The sequence below is a fragment of the Rhipicephalus sanguineus genome, chromosome 1, assembly GCF_013339695.2.
Source record: "Rhipicephalus sanguineus isolate Rsan-2018 chromosome 1, BIME_Rsan_1.4, whole genome shotgun sequence".
In the NCBI taxonomy this organism is placed as follows: Eukaryota; Metazoa; Arthropoda; class Arachnida; order Ixodida; family Ixodidae; genus Rhipicephalus; species Rhipicephalus sanguineus.
In genome coordinates, this window is record NC_051176.1 from 91,336,320 (window position 1) to 91,360,660 (window position 24,341).

General features: G+C 46.7%; 1 protein-coding gene across 1 annotated transcript in view; it reads left to right on the forward strand.

Moving 5' to 3' along the window:
* LOC119393966 (nose resistant to fluoxetine protein 6-like) overlaps positions 1 to 24,341 on the forward strand; it is a 104,989-nt gene that overhangs the window by 78,786 nt on the left and 1,862 nt on the right. Inside the window, exons 14-15 of the mRNA XM_037661173.2 lie at positions 3,466 to 3,655; positions 20,763 to 20,905. Coding sequence (XP_037517101.1) covers positions 3,466 to 3,655; positions 20,763 to 20,905 — 333 coding nt within the window. The remainder of the gene's footprint in view (positions 1 to 3,465; positions 3,656 to 20,762; positions 20,906 to 24,341) is intronic.

The following is a 24,341-nucleotide window of genomic DNA, read 5'->3' on the forward strand; positions in this document are numbered from 1 at the left end:
GAAACAAAATTTTGGTGGTAGTTGCAAATGCCGTCATGCGAAGACGCCACCTAGATTCCGAACGAGCGTCTATTTCTGTATTGCTGTTAGCAATGAAGATCGTGAAACCTATGAGCAAAGGGGCACTAAATATTTACATACATACAGATAATGACAAGGTTGAACATTCTGAGCGAGGACGCCTAATTTAAGCAAACGCATGAACGGCCCATGTGTGTGTGTGAAAAAACTTTTATTCAATAAAATGAGAGTTTGCAGGCCCAAAAGGACCCTTTACATAGGTGGAGTCCTTATTCCGGGACTCCGCTGGACAACGCCGCTACCCGCGCCCGTTGGACTAGAGCCCGTTGAGACTCCAGGCCTGAGCAATTGAGTAGGGCTGCCTCCCATGCCTCTCTATAGGGGAAGGGTTAGGGGGAATGGAAGGATTCAACTGACATGCCCAAACCATGTGAAAGTTATCGGAGACTTCCCCACAGTGAGGGCACCGGCCATCAACTTGGGTCAAAATGTTTCACTATTGCAGGACACAACAAGGTGTTGGTCTGCAGGCGCCTTAAGGTTCGTTCATCGGCTTTACTCAGGCCCTTAGCAGGGACCGGGAAAAGCCGATGGCGTTCGCAATAGTGAGCCAGAATTTCTTTGAATCGCAGAAGCGGTTGCATCTCTGAGCCGGAAAAGCCTGGGTGAGGTACCCGGGGGATAAGCGCGCGGGCGGCCGCGTCCGCAGCCTCGTTACCTCGAAGGCCCTGGTGGCCCGGAGTCCAAATGATGCGTTTAGGTGAGGGGTCCGAATCCCTCGCGGCTCGTTTTAGAATGTCGTAGGCTAAAGGTGAGACCTCGCCCGCCAGGTAGTTTTCACAGGCTCTGCGCGAATCTGTGATGATCACCCTCGAGTTCGTGTCCGAGGCGGCAAGCGCTATTGCTACCTCCTCTGCCCGCGCGGAGTTGATAGCCCGATAGGAGAGCCCATTAACGCGTTGGTCCTAGTGAACTACGGCGGCCGTGTAGAATCCGGTGGGCGACGGCCCTGCCACATCAACGTAGTATACACCCTGCTTGGATCTATATTGGTGTTCGAGGGCCCGAGAGCGCGCCCCTCGTCTGCCTTCGTGTGTCTGCGAGTGCATGTTGCGAGGTAGTAGAGAAACCCAGAGCTTGTGGCGCCACAGCTCTGGAATTCGGCATGTCTCCTCTGGAATGCAGTCATGTTTTATGAGCAAGCGGTCTAACTGGCGGCGCCCAGATACAGTCTCCGAAAGTCGCGTATATTGGTTATACGCGACTCATGTGCAGTTCAACAGCATGACACGACGTGTAGAATTTATGACAATCAAAGAGTTAAGCTTTGATTGCTTGTTTAAGTCAGACGTGCTTTATGAACGGGGCCAACATTTTACTTCAGTTTTCGCATGATCTTGTGAACTTGACGAGATCCAGAGTGCGCTGGGCTTATTCACTCGAGTTAAATTAGCATCAGCGCCATGTTGAGTCGCCCTTTTCTCGTATTCCCGTCCATTGTAAGGTACACCATCATCCACCAGTGACATTAATTAGTCAAGCAAAATAAAAGAAATAGATACCCAACCAGTGTAATTTATAGCGATTCTTACTCATTCTGCTCATGCCTTCGTCATTTGCTCGTGCAAATCACCCCACTGCTGTTACAACACGGATCGTCGACGAAGTGCGGCTGGCGCTAACATTGAAAGAGTTGAAACTTCTACAGTGCTATTTTTTGGTATGGGGAGGTTGGTAGCATGCATATTCTGATGCTTCGTTCGACAATACAGTTTGCTCTACACAAATGTTCTCACGTTGCTTGACCTTTGTGTTGAATAAGCAAAGAAACCCGTGAGTTAGTCGGGCCACAGCTACTGCACCATATCTATCATAATTCAATGCTAAGTTATATCGAAGCCGACACCTTTGCGGTACCAAATAAGCATATTATAACCATATGCGCTGATGTGCCGGTTGGCTCATTATGGTTAAAGAGACGACGTAGTGCAAAAAATGAAAAAAAAAAAAAACTCACACGAACCAGAATGCGAGGAATCGTCGTCTCTTCTTCTTGTCCGTGTTGTTTTCGTGTGTCTGTATACTTTGTTATTTTCTTTAAGCGAACCATGCTCGTTCGCTACAAGAAAGTGTTTGACGCGCTTTGAGTTCACATGCGAGTTCAATTATTTAACACCAGGAATTGCTGTTTCCGCGCACGTCTCGCTAATGTATTTGTACGTTCGGTTAAAACACGGTATAGCAACAAAAATGAAACAGTATACTTGCTCCTGCGGCGTTTATTTCACAAAAATATAGAACCTTCGAGACTGTTTAAAACTATTTCAGCAGGTCTGATGTGTTGTAAACTAAACTGCCGTACTGGGAAGCAACGCTTGCAGTAACATTCTGCATGTTGCATAAAGGTTGTCAAATAATGTCAACAACCTATAACCATTTCAAGTGCATTCAACAAACTTGACCAGCATGCCTAGACATGGACAACCAAGGTCTCGACAACTATGACCTGAAAAGTAGCGATGGACCGTCTTTTTCCGTAACAATGGAATTAGTGACATGGGTCTGAAATATAGTCGAGTATGCGGATATTGTAGGTTTAGTCACGCATCACCTATAGATAATACGGCTGTACTGGTTTTTGTTGAGGCACGTTACTTTCTTTAACAGTGCCCGCGCATTGTGAACCACTGTAGTTTATGTAAAATGGCATTTCTGAAGAAAAGAATGCGGAATGACATGAACAGCTATACGTAGCCTAGGTCTCTGCTCTCATATCGTCCAAACAGCGTGCCTATAAAGTGCGTACACATCTTTCCAGACTTATTTTTCAATGTATTGCCCCAAATCCTAGCGCGCATAGCTCTACGCGTCATCAAGTGGCTTATTGGTTCAGGGAATCGATAATGTAGGGCTGCACCACAAATAACGTGAATCGGTTGCTTTTTTCCGCACCTATATTTGTCGAACGGAGTAATTAAAATCTATATTATGGTGATGGTACATACCGTGATCCGCGGGAATGACCTGAGCGGGTAGCAGTTCTGCTCACGCGTAGTGCATTGAATCGCGTATTCGTGTTGATTTATATCATTGCACGTAGTAATATGACTGCGACTGCGCAAGAGGGTAATTGAAGCCACCAGCTTGCACTCACGCCATAGTGAAAATGCAGTCGACGTAGGCGTGAATCGAACTCGTGACCTCGCATGCCGCTGCTGCATCATGCGGCTGCTGCACAGGGGAAAAAAACCTGCAGGAGAGAAGGACTGCGCCTCGAGGTAGGTACATAAAAATTACATACTAGTATTTAGATTCTGAAACAGGAAGTAGATCTCAACTTGAGTGCGCACAGAGATAGCATCCTTATGCTTTTGATCGAATAGAACAGCAGCGATCTTTTTTTTTTTTAAATACATAATTCACGCAACGGCCTGCTTGTTTCAGATGTTACAGGTAATAGCGTGGCTTGTTGCCATCGCAAGCGGATTGTGCTGTGTCTTCATGAAGACAGTTTGGTACCGCACCGATGACCCCACCACCAAGTTGGGCAACCTAACGACAGCCTTCTTCGACCGCATCCTGTGGTCCATTTTCCTCACCTGGATCACTCTTGCTTGTGCCACGGGAAGAGGAGGTATTTATGAGAGCCCATTTCTATAACGTAACACGTACAGAACACCCTGTTTTCGTTTTTAGAGCGCAACTCTTGTCGGCGTAACCGAACGAACTGTTGGCACAGGGAAGAAAAATGATCAGCGTCCTTTATCGCATGCTAAGAGGGCTTGACGGCGAAAGCCATCAAGTCAGCATTATTTCGACTTCTTTTGCGATTACTGTCAGTTGTTCAAAGATATTTTCAATCGCATCTTAATTATTTCTTAATTACTCTCCCTTACTTTTAAATATTCTCACTACCTCTTAACTAATTCTTAATATAGTAATTGTTAGGGTTTTACGTCCCAAACCCACGATATGATTATGAGAGACGCCGTAGTGGAGGACTCCGGAAATTTCGACCACCTGGGGTTCTTTAACCTGCACCCAAATCTAATTACACAGGCCTCAAGCACTTTCGCCTCCATCGGAAATGCGGCCGCCGCGGCCGGGATTCGATCCTGATAACCACTAGACCACCGTGGCGGGTAGCGAACGACTCTTAAGTGACCACATATTGCAGCCTATACCGATCGCAGCACCACAAGTGGATTTACCCTCTTTTGGCTTCACTTTCGATGCATTGGCGGTAAGGCCGTTCCGAGCACTCCCCCTGGTTCTAGTACAATCTTCTGCTGCTAAAGTTGAACAGTGTTGTATGCGTTACCGAAAACAAGTAACTAAATACTTTACTCGTTACGCTAACAAAAAAGGAACGCGTTAACCCCCTATACGTTACCCACACACAAAAAAAGGTAACGCGCTACCGTTACCCAAAAAAAGTAACGCACGTTACTTCTGCCGTTACTCCAGGGTCAGAAATTTGAATAAGTGCGCCCTTCCTGCAGGAACCGGAATAACAATGTAATAAACCTCCTATTTATATTTCACATGAAACATCTAACCAAAGCAACGACTTTAGCTGAATTACTGATATAACTAGAAAACTTTGCACACGTGCGCCGGACTTTAGCAATATTACAGTGGCCTAATGTTTACTGTAGAGTTGCTTGTGATCGCTTATCACTTCGTGGCATAGGCTAAGCTCAAAGTGACAGTAAACAGAAAATGAGACTTCATCATCAACGCTCTCCGGAAAGAAAACGTCCCTGGTCTCTCAACAAGTTTGCAGTGATTCTGACGCCGTGCTTTTACTAGCGTACAAGACATTGCGTATAGATCTTGCAGGAATAAAAAAAAAATTCTTAAATTGCATAGTCACTGGAAAAAATATTTGCAGCATAAACCACTTCCCCCATTTAACCTATATTATTCCCGCGAAAATTGCGAGTGTTTATGCGATGGTGTTCAAGGTCAGCCTCGGTCGCTCAGGAATTCAACAACCAGAAACGTATACCCGCAGTTACAAGTGGATAGACGCAAATTTTATTTTGAAAACAGACCTGATAAACAGCGCTATAGTGTTGCAGGGACAACTTGCTGATAATTACAAGTTGTAGAATTTAAGCAACAGCTCTATTTCTAAGCTTTCGTCAGACAGCATGCCTCGCTTCTTAGTGAATTCACCCACAGATGCGGCAAATAAGCGCTCGACGGACGCATTAGGTGATACTCCTATGGCCAACACTTGGCAGGCCGATAGCAGTTCGCCTCCGCGACATAAGATTAGCTCTGGGCATGTGGCGCCAACGGGACGAAGGAGTTTTGTGTAAGACTCCCGGGATAATTGGAATAAAAAGTAACGAGTAACGTGACACTTCACGTTACCGAAAAATGTTAACGTAAGTATACGTTACCCGTTACAGTTACGAAATAGTAACGAGTACGTTACTAAATTATCGAACAAAGTAACGCGTTACCGGTAACGGCGTTACTTGTAACGCGTTACCGCCAACACTGTCAGCAGCTAAACTAGCTGCCTCAGCAGAGGCTCAACGGTCAAATTTCGCATTAGGGAGTATCGTAGTCGTCGGTGCTTTCTTTTCTTCTTCTCGAGGAAGCTTGTACTGCGACTATAAATGCTGTGAGAGATACAGACTCAAAAGATTGCTACAACTGAAAAAAATTCTTATTGACTTACCCATTAGAGAAGGCACAACAAATTTTTTAGGTACTTGCGTTTGCGTTTCTCATATTGTTATTGTGGTTTATTCATTGATTTATAAAGGCAAATGAATGCGCAGTCAATGTTGCAAAAGCCTTGTTAGCTATAAAAATGTATTCCCGCCCAGTACATATTGGACTATTATTATACATTCTCCCCAAAATTGGTAATGCAAGAACCAAACAAAATTACGCACCTCTTTGCATGCGGTGAATATAAGCGTATATGTCAACGGTGGGGTGGCGAGAAAGGGTTAGAAATAGGCTGCTAAGTAAGCAAGAATCAATACATTTCCTAAACACTAGTACTCAACTTCGAGTTTTTTGTCATATCTGTATGCGAGCGTTAAATGTTATGCATGAACAAAGAAGCGCGCCGAGCTTCTCCGTCTCGAACTGTCATTGGGCGTGATTATGCGAGTCCGCGCTAGTTCGCGGACGTCATGGACACCTTCGCAAGGGCACCCTCGGAGATGCCCTTGCCACTTCTGAAGGCTTTCTGTCATCATCGCTGCCCTTCCGAAACGAAAAATTGTATCGCCGCCTCCTGCTCACGGACCTGCCCAGGTTCCAGCTTTGATTGCCTCGGTGCAGCTTGGGTGGATTCCCTGCGTACACCGCGTCGCCCGCATTGTTGGAAGCGCAGGTGAGCTTCTGTGTTCCATCTTACCGCAGAGCGCAGAAGCAGGCCAAGGGGAAAGAAATTCTGCCAGTTCCACGCCATCAAAACCGTCGGACAGCGAAGCTGTAAGCGGGCGAGTGCATGTGTGCGATTGGCTAGCGAGATCACGTGGTGTCGTCAATCCGCGACTATAGGTTTGGAATGCGCGCGCTTACACCCGATTCTGAAAGCGTAGGTGTACAGACCTAGTGGTTATGACACTTGCCTTCGGACCATGAGGGCCCAGGTTGAGCTACTATTACTATTACTATGAACTACTACTATTACTATGACGACGTCACAGGGTAGACTAAGACAGCTTACCTGTAAAAGAAAGAGAGAGAGAGAGAGAACGCTGACTTTTAATTTCCAATATAGTTGCGGTGTTTATGTTGTCAGGTTATATTCTCTTGTGTCCGCGTCTGCAGACCTTACCTTTTTTTTTTTTTTTTTTCTCATACCTCACTCTCCTGAGGTCTTCTTGTGACGTTATATTCGTTCATTTCCGCCCCGGCGAGTGGTATACCCTCATTTTCTCCTCGCTAATTCCTCTCGCTCGAATGCGTGGTAGCCACCGGCAGAGTTCAGTTGCGCCACCGGGAGGAGGATGTCGCGCGGTTGATGATCGAACACACGACCTTGTTTTCGCCGACAGAACGCGGAAGACATAGCGCTTGGGCACGTGTCGGCATTGATGTTATTGATGCTTAAACATGGCACGTAAACGCGGACTGGGCAATGGGCCAAGGACCGCACGCGCTTGGGAAAAGCGCAGTAAAAAAAAAAAAAGCTAATTCACCGGGCCCAACAAGGAATTTGGAAGCAAGATTAGAGCGGCGGTAAATAAAAAAAAAGAGATTATCACATTAAACGCTTTCTATCGTGCAAGAAATTAAGTAGAACGCTAAAAAGCCCCAGCGGCTCAAGCCACAGTGCCGAAGGCCCTAATGATATTAAAATTGAACCGGTTAGTTCCGAATTAAAGGGGCATTGACACAAAAGTTTTGGTCCTGTGCAGGGTAGAAAAGCGGTCACTCGCACCAGGTTAACCTCCCTGCGTTTCCTTTTCATCTATTTCTCTCTCTCCCTCTCTCTTGGTGTGGCGTTTTATGGCTGCAATATGGTGCTGGAGGCCAATTAATCATAATACGACATCGCTTGCTGCAGCGCGCGACAGATAATTAATTATAGTCTGGTTATTACCGACCAGTCTCAGTTTCGGTTTGGGAGATCTCCGAGGACGACAAACCGCCGTGTACAACTAGCGTCATCTAGCGCGTGAAACGGCACACAGAGCTGTGACGTATACTTCCGCGCTGCTTGCATCGCCTGCTCGCGTTCTTTCGCATGCACCAGGTGCAGCGCCATACTGTTGCCGTCATCTGTCACCATCGTCACCTGGTCGCAAAGTCTTTCTTGAGGCTTCCACACGTTCGCTGCGCGCACGGACTCGCGAGCAGCCGCCGAATAGTAGCCTGCTGGCGCACGCGCGGCAAAAGTGCAATGGCGACTATGACGTCATGATTTAGCTGGGCATCTCGAAGCTCGGCCGCCGTGGTGACGTCGCGGAAGTTTGGGGTCCCCTTCAGGTCACTTTGTATGATGTCAATGTCGAGAAGTGCGGCGTATAGCGCTGGATCGGGCACGCGAACTTCAAAATTCACATAAATGACCTTCCAAGCTGTATTCGCTGTTCAGGTTTGGTAGATGATATACGCAAGTTCACGAAAATCGATCCCGCAGGCTATCGCAGCCGCGAAATTTTGTGTCAATACCCCTTTAAGTTCGCGAAGTGGACATATGAATATACTGAAACTAAAAACAGCGCGAGAAGATGGTAGTGATGCAGGGGGACACACACAAGCGCTGGCAAAAAGAAGACCCGTGTACTTAGATTCAGGTTCACCAGATCGCCAGAATTTATTCCGAGTCCCCCCTCCCCACTTACGTTCGAGACCTGTACGAGAACCGCACTTATTCAAAAAAAAAAAAAAATGTCCGGCATAACCCACGCACTATGTGAATCGATGCTATGCGCAGCACTCAGCAAGGAGCTGGCTGCAGCGCATTATTTCAGTGTGAGCCGAGTGTTTCGCGAAGCTAGTAACCCGCCACGGTCGTGCTCGACTGCTGGTGCTCGACAGCTGACCCGAAGGTCGCGGGATCAAATCCCGGCAGCGGCGGCAGCATTTTCGATGGAGGCGAAAATGTTTCAGGCCCGTGCACTTAGATTTAGGTGCACGTTAAAGAGCCCTAGGTGCTCGAAATTTCCGGAGCCCTCCACTACGGCGTCCCTCATAATCATATCGTGGTTTTGGGACGTTAAACCCCAGCAGTTATCATGATTACGGGGCGAGTATATGGTCTGACATGACGTCGGCACTCATGTTCGAGCGCAGACGGCAGTTTCATCTTGGAGAGATGAACGCTGCGGCGAGCTGATGCGTATATCATGAGCAGCGTTAGGTGGAGCATTCCTGCGTGGTCGAGCAACGCTAGATTACTAGTCATAGCCGTACGTATGTAACTTATTAATGTGAGCGTTTGGACAAGTTGCTAATTCATCGTCAAGGAAAATTTTACAGCGCAGAAAAAAAAAACGGGCGAAGGGAGGCGTTTTTCTCTGCGCTGTAAAATTTTCCTGTGTGTACGTAATATTCTTTTTAAGAAAGCCTTAGATGCCTCATCAACCGCGAAAAGCTACCGTCGGTAGCGTCGGCGTCAACACGAGTGATGCAAAAAATCATCATGTATCGCCAAAATTTGCTTGCGACGTCAAATAACGTGACGTGACATGATGACGTCATCGTTGCTTGATCAATGGTGGGACGATCTTTGAGTCTCTGCAAAACCGCGTGAAGTGCAGAAAGCTTTTTTCGGGGCGTGGGAATCAAAACAATCGACTGACAAAAAGAATAAGGCTTTCGCCTTCGAGCCGTCTCAGGCAAATGCATGAGAAACCGTGTGACTTTTTACTCTGGTATTACAGCTATTAGCAAACACTGCACAACTGCAGCAAACGCTAGCCAGGACTGGTCAACATCAGGCAATCGTGGCCGGCAGTTAAACAACATTAGCCAGAGCTAGAAAACTCTTTACAGGCAATGCTCTAGAGGACTGTTTGCGAAACACTAGCAAGCATTAGCCAACAGTAGCCGACAGTTAGCCAGTACTAGGCAACATCAGCCGCCACTAGCCAAATTTAGCCTCTATACTAGCCAACACAAGCCGAAAGTGAGCCAAAATTATCCAACACTTCGCCACATTAGCCAACTCGTTAGCAAGCACAAGCCAGCATTAGCCACTTACCCAGTGGTAGTCAGCGCCATAGGTCGGCACTGTAAGAGAATACTCACTCACACTCACTCACCCCAATATTTTCAGCCTTCGCACTCACTCACGTTCATACTCACGCCTACTCACACTCATAGGCACTCACTCACGTTCATACTCACGCCTACTCATACTCATAGGCACTCACTCACGTTCATACTCACGCCCACTCACACTCATAAGCATTCACTCACGTTCGTACTCACGCCTACTCACACTCATAAACACTCACTCACGTTCATACTCACGCCTACTCACACTCATAGGCTCTCACTCACGTTCATACTCACGCCTACTCGCACTGATAGGCTCTCACTCACGTTCATACTCACAGTCATAGACACTCACTCACGTTCATACTCACGCTTACTCACACTCATAGGCTCTCACTCACGTTCATACTCACGCCCACTCACACTCATAAGCATTCACTCACGTCCATATTCACGCCTACTCACACTCATAGGCACTCACTCACGTTCATACTCACGCCCACTCACACTTATAAGCATTCACTCACGTTCATACTCACGCCGACTCACACTCATAGACACTCACTCACGTTCATACTCACGCCTACTCACACTCATAGGCTCTCACTCACGTTCATACTCACCCCTACTCACACTCATAGGCACTCACTCACGTTCATACTCACACCTACTCACACTCATAAGCATTCACTCACGTTCATACTGACACCTACTCACACTCATAGGCATTCGCTCACGTTCATACTCACACCTACTCACACACACTCACTCACTTTCATACTCACGCCTACTCACGCTCATAGGCACTCACTCACGTTCATACTCACGCCTACTCACACTCATAGACACACCCATTCACGTTCATACTCACGCCTACTCGCACTCATAGGCACTCACTCGCGTTCATACTCACGCCTGCTCACACTCATCAGTGCTCACTCACGTTCACACTCACGTCCACTCACACTCATGAGTACTCACTCATACTCACACTCACAACGTTCAAATGAGTGTGAGTGAGTGTGAGTGAGTGCACTCATGAGTGAGTGTGCCGAGCTATGGTCGTTGATTTTTTTTGTAGTCGTTGAGTGAGACCGTTTGGGACTAACTGGTGACGTTGAGTCCCAGCGAGCCTGGCAGTTCTCAATATTGAGGGTGGAGTCCGCGTGCGTTCACTTGGAGAAAAATCTGATGCTTCTAAGTCCACGTGAATCCGGCTGAGGAAACCTCTCTTTAGCCTGAATGTGAGTGACCTTGGCTGAATACAGTGGAACCTCGGTGATACGAATCTCACGGGACCACCTCAAATATTCGTACCATCCGAAATTCGTATCACCAGAAAGCATGGAAATTGAGCATGTGACGAAGGAAAGCTGGCGTACATTTTCATTTATCGTTTTTCAGCGCCGCAGCAACGTTAGTAAGAGCCCTGAATGATTGTCAGTTAAGTTTATGGATGTCGCCAATCGTAAGAGCACTCGTAAATATACAGCCCATACGCGCGCATTTAATTAATGAACCAGGTGCGTTGTGACCCGCGGCAGCAGTACCCCCTTCCAAATTTTAGTATACTTTTTGGCAGGACAACAGAGTACTGCAGCGAAACTAACAAAAGAAGCGCATTGACGCGATGGATCAAGGCCACAAAAGTACAGAACCACGGTCAGGGGCGTAGCCAGAAATTTTTTTCGGGGGGGGGGGGGTTCAACCATACTTTATGTATGTTCGTGCGTGCGTTTGTATGTGTGCGTGCCCATATATGCAAGCAAAATTGAAAAATTTCGGGGGGGGGGGGGTTGAACCCCCCCAGCCCCCCCCCCCCTTGGCTACGCCCCTGACCACGGTCCTGTGTTATGGTTTTGTTATCGCGGAGGTGTTGGGGATGTTTTTTGGGAAACTCATGACCGTGCCCGCACAAGTGCGAGCTTAACGGTCGCGCATGTTGACGTTGTGAGTCCTGACTCTTTCGCCAAGACAGTACTCGCCTTCTTTCGGTCTTCGTCCACCTTTCATAGCATGTTTGATGCACGAGGAAGGCACGTGTAAACACAGTACAACGACAGCAGCCTGCGTCGACGCGATAGAAAAGAGAAAGCATGGCACTAATGTCCTCTGTAATCTAAACGCGAAGGCACAAGAGGCACATAAGAGCCTCAAAGATTCGCGCACACAATCTCGGAGGCCGTGAAGCGTGTCTGAAGGTTTATTCTCACCGTAAGAAACGTGTTTTTCTTACACCGTGGTTGTGACGATTTGGCGGTGCGGCGCGCATGCCCAGGCTTGCGTTTCCGCGCTCTCACGTGCTCGGCACGTCTTCCGTGACAGCGAGGACACCCCCTATTCGTACCTTGGCAATAGCGTACGTTCGTATCAAAAGTCACTGGACGAAAATCGGTTCGCAACAACCGTACTGCACTACATTGCAGGCCAATGGGCCTTGGCCGGGACCAACGAACAATTCGTATCACCCCGAAATTCGTATGATCTGTGATCGTATCACCGAGGTTTCACTGTAGTGTTTTAGCGAGTTTGAGACCAAGTGAGCCCATAAGAAGCAGCACATTTTTTTAGTGAACGAGTGAGTGTGTGCCATAAACTTTGCCGACCCCTGACACACATTCCTTGGTGCTTTTAACTTACCTTCATACTAACCTCAACTCTCACTCCTGAGTACTTACATTCAGTCATGCCGACTACCACTCAAAGGCACACACTATGGTTCCTCAATCACTCAGTTTTATTTACCTACCCACACTAACCGATACGTCCATAATAAGGTCTACTCCCACTAATGGCGCTAACTCATGTTGATACAGTCATACTCACAGTCATACATTCGCACTTATATCCATATCTACTCACGCTCACAGGTCGTGTTCACATTCAATTATCACTCTCCCAGAACTCATGTTCACACTCGCGTATACTCACACACATCGGTAATCACTCATCTTCATACTCACGTCTATTCACTTTCATGAGAGCTCACCCACGTTCACACTCAAGTCTACTCACAGTTATCGGTAATTTATACTCATGGCAACATACAGTCGATACTCACGTTCTTTCTCAGGTCCACTCACTCTCGTCAATACTTACTCACATACAGCTCCCTTCTACTCACACTCAAGAGTACTCACTCACGCTCATACTTACACCTACTCACACTACTCGCACTCATTGGTACTCACTCCCGTTCATACTCACGTCTACTCACACTCATGAGTACTCACTCACGTTCACACTCACGCCTACTCACACTAATGAGTGCTTACTCACGTTCACGTCCACTCACACTCACGAGTACTCACTTTCATACGCCTACTCAGTGCTCACACTCATGACCACTCACTCACGTTCATATTTATACCTACTCACACTCATGAGTGCTCCCTCACGTTCATACTTATGACTACTCACTCTCATGAACACTCACTCATGTTCATACCTACTCACACTAATGAGTGCTCACTCACGTTCAAACTCACGACTACTCACACTCATGAGCACTCACTCACGTACATACTCACGCCTGCTCACCCTCATGAGCACTCACTGACGTTAACACTCACGTCCACTCACACTCATGAGCACTCACTCACGTTCATACTCATTCCTACTGGCACTCATGAGTACTCACTCACGTCCACTCACACTCATGAGCACTCACTCACGTTCATACTCATACCTACTCACACTCATGAGTACTCACACACGTTCATACTCACATCTACTCACCCTCGTGAGTGCTCTCTCACGTTCACACTCACGTCCACTGACACTCATGAGTCCTCACTCACGTCCATACTCACATCTACTCACACTCATGAGTACTCACTCACGTTCACACTCACGCCAACTCACCCTCATGAATGCTCACTCACGTTCACACTTACGTCCACTCACACTCATGAGCACTCACTTACGTTCATACTCACGACTACTCACACTCATGAGTGCTCACTCACGTTCATACTCACGCCTACTCATCCTCATGAGTGCTCACTCACGTTCACACTCACGTCCACTCACACTCATGAGTCCTCACTCACGTTCATACTAACATCTACTCACCCTCATGAGTACTCACTCACGTTCACACTCACGCCAACTCACCCTCATGAATGCTCACTCACGTTCACACTCACGTCCGCTCACACTCATGAGCACTCACTCACGTTCACACTCACATCTACTCACACTCATGAGTACTCACTCACGTTCACACTCACGTCTACTCACACTCATGAGTGCTCACTCACGTTCACACTCACGTCCACTCACACTCATGAGCACTCACTCATACTCACACTCACAACGTTCAAATGAGTGTGAGTGAGTGCACTCATGAGTGAGTGTGCCGAGCTATGGTCAGCGCTAACCAAATTTAGGCATCACTAGCCAAGAGTTTGCCAACATTATCTACTGTTAGCCAACATTAAGCCAAGATTTGTAGGCACCAGCCGCAACTATCTGAACATCCAGTGCTAGCCAACATAAGCCAATAGTTAGCCACTATTAGCCAGCATTAGCCTACACTAGCCAGCTATTTACGAACATATTGGGCAGGGCTACACAACAGCTAGCTAAAACAAAAGTCGGATACAACTTAAGAAGGCAGGAAAGGCCCCGCCCACATGACCGAAGCGCGACCGTCGGTTGCCTTCGCGGCTATAGAAATAGTCCCGCTCATGTTTTCGGGCACGTTCTCAGACGGCGGCGTCACCAGCCGTCCGCGTCATGACGTGTCTAGTGTGCGCGCCCATTGGTACACGCTCATATCCATCCGCCTCTGAGGAAGAAATACCGCTTGCTTCCGACTATGTTGGCAGCACTACACGACACTAGCCAACAGTCCGCCAAACCGTGTTGGCTTTATGCTAGTTAATACGTTACATGCCATTCGTGTGTGTTACGTTGTATCACTTATATTGTGCATATTGAGGTACGCCGCTGAAAGAATGACCGCAATGACATCTTTTCGTTCATGCCATTCATGTGTCATATCACGAATGTCTTGACTTGCATGTCATGTCATATATGACATGCAAGCCCGCCATTGATGACGTATCGCTCCATTCATGTCATGACATGCCATTCATCGCCACGTGTTTGTCATACATGAATATGGTATACTTACACAAACTAGGCGGTATTTCGCCATCTAGTGTTGGTTCTATGTGAGTAAGTACGACGTATGTCATGGCATGTATGGCATGTCATTTAATTTATGTTATGTCATGCATATTGAGATATCCTAGCTAAATTACTGCAATGACATCTTGTAATTTATGCCACTCATGTGAACATGACATATGCATGTAATGCCATCCATGAATGTCACGTCATTTATGTTATGACAGGTGATTCACTGCTGCATGTTAGTCATGTAGACATGCACATTCTGCTGCGTACCATACTAGCGAAACGACCACGATGGCTTCGCGACGTATGTATCATGTCATTTGGGTTATTGATGTTATGATATAGATCGTCACGGAAAATATTGCAGCGCGGAAAAAACACGAACGAACGGAGGCGACACGGACAAGCGCTGTAAGTGCTTTTTTTTCCGCGCCGCAAAACTTTCCTTGACGATGAATTACCAACTCCCCCAACCGCTCACGTTAGTGATATTGTCACGTAGTCGTTACGTCAAAGAAGGCTCCAGCAGAACAAGGAAATACGTAACCCTTTTATTGGAAGAACTGTGCCCGCAAAATGAAAGGCGAAAGTACAAGCAATTCAAGCTGTATACTCATAGCGGCGAGAACAGCGTCGGCCGTCGAGTAATACGCCAAGCGGTAAAACGCGTCAGCTTTTTATACATGTGCTATGGAAGATTCGTGGCCGCGTAAGCTCTAGAATAAGCTAGACTATCCGCGTCCGGCGCGCAATCTTGACACAATGATCTCAAACAATCGTGAAGCATCTCAAACATTGCTGCATGGTATGCGCCGAGCGTAGCTAAATATTGAGTAATAGCTAAGCGGCAGCGGGCCAGCAGGCCAAGCGGACGAGCGGAAAGGTCAGCGGAGCACTAGACGAAAGGAAGTGTAATAGCGAAGGTGCTTAGCGTTGACCCGCTTTTTCCAGCGGAACGTAGAACGCACCTCGCGTTCCGCTGTGTGTGAATGAAGGTGCCTCCACTTGGTTTCGCCATCGTTTTGCAGCCTAGCTGACCGCGTCTTGACAAGACGTACTTGCCAAAAGCGCGAAATGTAGGCAGTTCTATCCACGTCTGTGAACAAGCGATCAAATGTAATCGGTTCCGACAAGATGTCAAAGTAGCACGTACTTTCTTAAAAGTTTCTTTTGTCGTCTAGTCTCCAATATACTAATAAATGATAAACACGATGGTTTAAGCCTCGGAGTGTCGGCTCGCGCCCTGGCGCCCGTCTTATAAGCTTTCGATGACTTGAACCCATTTTAGGTGACCTCCAAACGGCCTCGTCTTCAGAGGTCTTCTTCGGTTGAAAAGCACCGCCGGGACGTTTTCGCATGGAGCCGAGCGAGCGCCGCATTCGCAGGTGTCGCTGACAACATGCCGCGGCCGCTTGTGTTGGGGGTCGCCATCTTGTCTCGCGAAAACGCTGGTCCGCTGGGCAGAGGATACCATGTAGGATACGAGCGGGCGAGCGGCTCGCTCCGTAAAGACGCTGGCTGCCCCAGCGTGCCGCACATGCATGTGCAGCAGGCGTCTCCGCTCGTCCGCTGGGCCCGTTGAGCCGCTTAGCTATTACTCTCTAGTCTTTGCGGGTGAAATCCGAAAACATCAAAATAAAACATGCGTGGCTATAGATGACGTGCACGTCATGAAAGTTCAAGTTGTGACCTGTTATTCACGTTTTCTATACACTCACATCATGTGATAAACATTCTGGTATATACATCAAGGTAACGAAACGACCGCCATGGCATCATGATATCATCTTGTCATGTGTATCATGACATACATGGTAATCATGCCGTGCTATACTCATATGATGACCTGTTATTCATGTTCGCCATACAATCATATCATCTCATGCCAATTTTTATATATACCAGTATAACGAGGCGACCCTAAGAGCACTAAGACGTAGGCGGCTAGATAGATAGATACGGTCAATATGCCTTCGCTTCGCCAAGAAGTGGTTCGCATATAAAATGTGAGACGTTGTAACACTGTTCGATACATTACACGTCTGTTTCGCTCTAGAATGAGAGGCGACTTCGTGAAATCTAGCATACAGACTACAGTATAGGCAGGTCTTGCACCGAGCAATAACTTGATAATAGTGATTACCTGTACAGAGAGAGGGTCACTAAGGCACAAGGCAAAACCATGCATGTACGGCAATGACTGTCTAAATTGAAAGGAAAGAATCTTTACAGCCTAGCAGCCGAACCAGAACCTCCGTATTGCGCGTCCAACGCTCTGCGTGACAAATCAGTTTCGGCTAGCGTTTCACATCCACCGCCAAGGGCATGCGTGGCACTGCAGCCTAACTATATGTATGTACATGCGACGTATGCAGAATACTGTACGGATGTGCAGCCGTCACTTCATATAAATTTATCGGCTTCACCCCAAGCGTTGAGCGCGTGTTTGGTTCCCTCCGTAACGCTGTCGTTTAGTCCGTTTTCACTTTTCTCGTCAGTTATCAGTATTTCGAAGGTTATCGTAGTATTGAACCCTGATTTTGAGTAATTATACAGCAATAGTGCAGGCTGAAGCTCCCTTGATGCTTCACTTGTCTTCACTGATCGATAATCCGCACTACGTATCGCGCCGCATCGAAGATTTTCATATAAGGTTCACGCTCCTTCTAGCAGCACAAACAAGTTTTGGCAATGATTCATCCCTCGGACGTCACTAGAGTGCAACCGCCTTCCCGAAAACTTTGCATCGATTAGTGATAAGTTCTTGTTTCGTGATTAATTAAACAACATTATTAACACAACGCGATTTTATTTACCTGTGTATCCCAGGATTGCCTGGTTTGGCTAATTTGCGCCAACTCGGCTACTTTTTTAGGGCGGTGGCGGCAGAAGAAAGCTATTGGTTAATTGGCTACTTTTAGGCTAGTTTCCTGTTGCCTCGATTTGAACCAAATTATCAATATCTTGTGACGTCGCAGCCGCTGGCGTTCGAGTATGGGGTGTCAAAACATGGTGGCCGAGGTTGCGTTTCCAGCTCCCAAAATTGAATTTGGCGCTTGCATTGCACAAAAGAAAATACTTTTGGAATAGTGGCTGGGACTCGGAGGAAAACTGTTGCATGGCGCCTCGTTTCGCAGACAACGTATTGCTGAACACAACGTTAAACTGTATTTGGAAGTGAAGAGGACAACCGAAAGCGCTCCGCGTCCAGGACGGCCTGCCCTCATTGTCATTAACAATCAGATATCTGACCAACTGCTTGTGTCGTTTCTTAGGATTAGGTCGGTACTGCGATTGGAGGATATTAATTGCTCGGACTTCATCACGCGAGAAACGATTGCGGAAGTGGCTACAATTTATGCTTTAATCGCAGCAACTGTGATTTTGAGCACACTCGTGCGTACTTAGTTTCATGGTCGCTGGTACTTGTAGCCCTTTTAAGAAAAGTCACGCACGACGCGTGAAGGAAATGTCATTTCTGCAACAGCGCAAGAAACGTCGGCATCCTGCACGAAATGGTTGCTAAAGTCAACACTTTGTGCTTTAATCTCAGAAATTGCGATTTTTAAGGGGTTTTGCTGTAGTTACTTATTTTTCCACCAAAAGGTTCTTGAATTTAGCCGCTTGAATAACAACGTCGCAGTAGTTTTCACACACGCATTGATACTTTTTGGCTGCTTTTACTGCCCTTGGCTCAAGTTGGCCACTTTTTGGCTGGTTTTTCCAATTTCTCGGCTATTTTATGTCTTTTCGACCTGGCAACCCTGGTATATCCTATATGTCATTATTTTTGCATGTTTTGTATATTTTGTATTGTTTTTATATCTTGAATTCATTAAATACCTTGTAATAGCTCCTTTGATTTTTGACTCGTAGCATTCCTACTGAATTATGTACGTCATATTTGACTTATGTTGTACAATTTCCCATGAAACGTGTAACGCACTCCCCTCTGTAATGCCATGGTTGGCTCTGAGGGCACAATAAATGAAATAAGATGAAATGAAATTGTTTGTTGATACTTCTACGATTAGTACTGTATAGAGCGCTGGTTATTTTGTCGTTAGCTAACTCGTCTGCACATAAAACAGGCTCTGGTAAATCACGGAACCTTTGGATAATTGCGGGCGATGCCTGCGTCTCACGCGTGACTGGACGAACCCGACTTCATCTTCGACAACGCTGTACGGTTTTTCACAAAAGTACACGTGCCAGGCGAGCGCTGCTAGCTTCCTCACAGCGCGTGGACATAAAAGTGAGCCAAGTGACACACTTCAGTGAACGCTTGCTCGCATTGGTCAACACGTCCTTATTATGCAAAACACGTGGGGCTGTGCCACAACTTCCTTTTTGATCACGGTCGCCTGCCGCTACGGGAATACACGAGCTGAACGAATGTGAAAGAGGGGATATTAATTACTCGTTCCTTGGAGGCAACGGCCAGTTTGTTTTTGCTTTTTTTGAACGTCACGAAGGGCAATCACATTTCATTACAGCTGTATCCCCGTGTTTCGTTCTTCCTTGAGCGACAGCTACACGTGCTGACGTTATGAGTTCCAACCACGAAGCTTTGTTATGTCTTAACCTTCTCAACCCTAAACCAAGGTTTCCTTTCTTCCTTTTGCTTTTTTTTTGTTTACCAGGACTATGCGAGAAGCTAGAAGCTTCCTCGTTGTGTTTCCGAAACTCGCGCAGTTAAATAAGGACTTTGCATGTACAGAGGTAAAAATTTGCCCGACTGCGCGAACATTCGACTATATAGAGGAAAGCTACCTGAAAACGTCTGACCCCCCCCCCCCCTCCCGGTACCTTCGCCTACATTCGTGGTTATGAGTTGTGCGAAACCTTTGGCGTTCAAAAAAAAAAAAAAAAGACTTAAGACGCACAACTTTTGGGGAGCCACGTGCTTGCATAGTGTCTTGCAAGCTATAGTGAGGCAGAGGTAAATTCCCCTTTTCGTTGTAAAAATACGCCCGTCGTCTAAACGCCAAAAGCTTCGTCGTCGCTCTTCATCGGTAAAGTTACGCTGCCTTGTATTGCACCTAATTGTACAAACCTGCTCAAGTCAGGCACTCTGTTGCTGCTTTGTGTTCACTTTAGTGTTGTAGCTGTAGATGCTGGTCGACGATTCTGGCGCTCCCGTGTACGCCGCAGCTATCGTAGGAAAGAAATGTTGAAGAGAGAGAGAGAAGCAAAACTTGCTTCTTGCCAGTTTATAAAGCGCACGTAGACGTATTTAAACACGACAACATCACACAAGGTGTGGTAAATAACAACGGCGACTGGATCCTCGGATAATGCCTTAAGTCTACTTTGAGCATTTTGCTGACCGCTAGTCTAGAAGCTGCACGTAAACGTTGAAAGACTGGCGCATGCTGTATAGGGGTAATAAAGCACAAACCAATAACTGATTGGGCCGCCGCGGTGGTAGAGTGGTTATGGTGCTGCTGACCCGAAAGGCGCGGGTTCGATCCCGGCCGCGTTGGTCGCAGTCCGATGGAGGCGAAAATACTTAGAGGCTTGTGTACAAAGTCTGATCCTTCAATAACTTAGTAGGAAGGGTGGGCGCTGCAGTGTACCTTCACCCCCCCCCCCCCCCCCCCCCCCCGATGAGGGACCCTGCGCACTACTGTGGACGTGCCTCATATCGCGGTTCTGGCGCGCAAAAGCCCAGAAATCATTAAATTATTATAACGGATTGGGCACCATATTATTCTTAATAAAGTTCTTTCTCTCGTGAGTATGGATTATACTATTATAGGTAAAAAAAAACACTCCTAGTGAATAACTGCAAGTATATTCTCGACTATATATGATCGACGATTACCGAAGGTGTGTACTGAAGTCTCTGGTAAGTTTGTTTGTGCATGTTTTTTTTTTACATCACGCAGGCTTCCTATGCACGTTCCTGTCGTGGAGTGCCTTCACGCCCCTCAGCAGGCTGGCCTTCGGCGTGTACATAGTCCACTTGCCATTCGTGCAACTCTCGCTGCACATATCCAGGGAGCGGGTGCACTATTCGCATTTTTTCATCGTAAGTGAAAAGAGGCAATTGATGCATGCCTCAATAGAGAGAAAGGTTTATTGTGGCAGAAAAGCTGAGAGGTCGGCCTGTATCAATCTTCTGGCCTGCTACTCAGCCTTAGGAAAGGGGAGAAAAAGCGAGAATGTGTTGATGATGATGAGGAGGAAGCAAAACCTTGAATGTCCAGAAACTATCTACAGTCTCTTGTCGAGTTCTGTCTACCGCAAAAGCTTGTTCGGCGCTTTCAGAATATCGCGCTGATGACGAGGTGGTGGTCCCAACAGAACTTTTTCTGAAACTTGCTGTTTCGTAGATTTTAACGAGACGGTGGCCATCGCATTTCTTTGCGTGATATATCGTGGGAAGACGCACAAGAGGTGTTCTGTCGTCTCAGGAGTGCCACATACCTCGCAATTCGGACTGTCCGCTCAGCCGATGAGGTGTAGGTAGCGACGAGTGAACGCCACACCCTAGTCGCAATCTGTGTAGTAGGCTTGTACTGCACCTTTTCATGGTTGGCGGTATTCTAACGTGCATGTGTGGATCGAGTTCGTGAAGACGGCGGTGACGATGGCTTGCCAATATGCTGCAGTATTTTCGCGGAGGGGTGTATATACAACGGTGTTTGGATCCGGTCGTGAAAATGGAATGGCCATTAATGTGGCGTTATCGAAAGCCATCTTTTCCTCCGCATCGGCTTGCTCCCTTCCATGTAGGCCGCAGTGCCCTGGAATCCACTGATACCTTATACAATGGCCAGTTTTCAGGGCTACATCGTGTGATTCGGCTACTTCTTGAGCAAGAAGATAATATGGCCCGCGTTTAAGCGCCGAATTTATTACCTGAAGCGCCGTTTTACTTTCATGCATGCCTCAGAGGCGCGCAAGTATATTACTAGAGGATTGATATAGCGCATATCGAGTCAGGAAAACATTATGACAGAGAGAGAGAGAGAGAGAGATGGTGACAAAATTTCCATCTGTGAAGACACCCACGTTGTGTCGACGCTTAACGATGACCCGGAAAAAGCCCACCTGAAAAAAGAAAAAAAAAGAAATTCCACTTTATACATCGATCAAATTATACGAACAGGCCATTTAAAACTGCTCTGCTCAGTAGAAAGTTATCCTTTACCATTACGCCGAGGCTAAGCTCTCGTAAGTTCGTGCATCAGCACGAGTGATGTGTCAAGAGATAATTTCAGCGGGATCTTGTGAGAACGAGTTCCATAATGAGAAGGTTGTTGTGGTCGATACAAATGCTTCTCTTTCTTGTACACGGGCGCACGCTCGAAGATATTGCGGGGCGTAAACTTTCGTTTCACAGTAAACTTTCGTTTCACAAGATGAAGAGCTGATCATACGCATCGACAGCGAGTTTTAAGCGGCTATGACGCGTTATTCCAGTTAAACTGGGCTCGCGCTACAAGCAGTTATGCCCCCCCCCCCCCCCACACACACACACACATAAAAATACATTTTCCAGCGCGTAAAGAAGGGCTTCAAGATTTAGCGGGGGAAAAAAACGACGGGACAGGTGGAACGCTGGTCCTCAGCTATAGTGTCCGTATGAATAAACACTACGGTCATATTCAGTACGCATGCGTACAGATGAGAGCCTGTAACAACAGATAATCAAGAAAAAATCACACGCACGAACTACAGAGCCCTTTGTCCAGAAATTGTTTTTCTTTCCTGCCCATACGACTCTGAACTTCATGCGCCTGACTCTATTTTTTTTTTAATATCTGCTGTTACAAGTTGTCATTTGTACACATGCGCATTCTATATAATCCGCCGTCTTGTTCAAATGGGCGATGCAGCTGAGGACCAACGTTGTACCTGTCCTGTAGTTTCCTCTTCACTTATACGCCTTTCTTTCTACGATACTAGCTCAGTTTCCACTTTAACTTCGCAAAAAAAGAAATATTGTGTTCAAGCGCTTCACGTGCACTTCCTTATTGCAGATTCAAAGAACGCTTCCGCGCTCGACATTTATGAGCGGGGCTTCTAGTGGCATTGCCGCTAAAAAACAATGTATTCCACGACAAATTGTAACATAAAAACGTTTTATCAAGTGATTTTCTCAAACTTGCGCTATATAGTTCCAAGCTGCCCGCATAGCTTTTCCGAAGTAGCCATCAAGTGAAACTACTGCCATGAATAGTCGATAGCTCGTTGTGCACGTTTAACTTATTTTTAGGGGTGTGCGAATATTCGAAAGTTTCGAATATTCGTCGAATATTACATTCGAAATATTCGTATTCGATTCGAAAATAGTGCATTCGAAAAGTTTCGATTATTCGATAACTTCGAATATTCGAAAAATTCGAATTTGCGATTCAATTATCATGCATAAAATAACTCGTCTTCCACATTTATGCTGCGTTCGTATCACGAAAAACGTTGCCGAGAGGAGCGATAAACATCGTAAGTACACGGAGGCACGATATCTGCCTGCGACGAGCGCTCCAATACGTATGATTTATTGCTGGTGCATCTCCGACGTACAGCGCTGTTGGCGATAATGTAACCGTACATTTTCAATATTATGTGGCCGTAACGTGCCGCACTACCACTCGTTCACTATGCGGGACCACTTCTGAACAAAGACAGTGACCCACGTGACTGGAGGCGGACTGTAGGCACCTTCAGATACCCCAGTCTGGCAAAGCTTTGCCCCATGTACCTCCCTATACCAGCCACTTCTGTTCCAAGCGAGCGTGCCTTTTCAGTGGCAGGGGGGGGGGGGGGGGGGGGGGGGGGTTGTCTCTGTTACAAGGGAGCGCCTGCTGCCTGATCATGTGGAGCAACTCATATTTCTTCATGATAACATGTAGTCATTACTTTCATTGTGCCGTGATATTTGCTTGTGTTGTGATGTGCATTGTGCTAGCCTGGACATTGTGTTCTGGAGATAGCAGTGTATGTTGTGTTGCCAGTGACGCTGTTAATGTTTTTTTTTTTTTCAAATAGCTACATGTTAAATAAAATATCGTTACTGTGGAGGCATTTTTCCTTTGATATTCGATATTCGATTCGATATTCGAAGGTGGATATTCGTATTCGATTCATATTCGAAAAATTTGATATTCGCACACCCCTACTTATTTTGCGAATTCCCCCGGGGACTTTTGAACCAGAGAATACCCAGACTACCTCACCCCTCACGCGCCGCTTCTCGTTTTGCGTATTCGCTTGTCCTTCTACGAAATCTGTATCATTTACAAAAACAAACGTTCTACGCAGCTTGGACGAAATCTACTCGCATCTATATGTAAGCTCCGGGAGCAGACGCCCTTTTCACGTGAACGCCGCATCCTCCTCTGGTAATATATAGCAGCGCGTCACTATGGCTGCTTGGCTGCTATCTTTCCTTGCGGCTCAACAGGGATAATGAAGGGCGCTGACTAACAACGACTCATACTTGTTATTTTTTCCTGTAT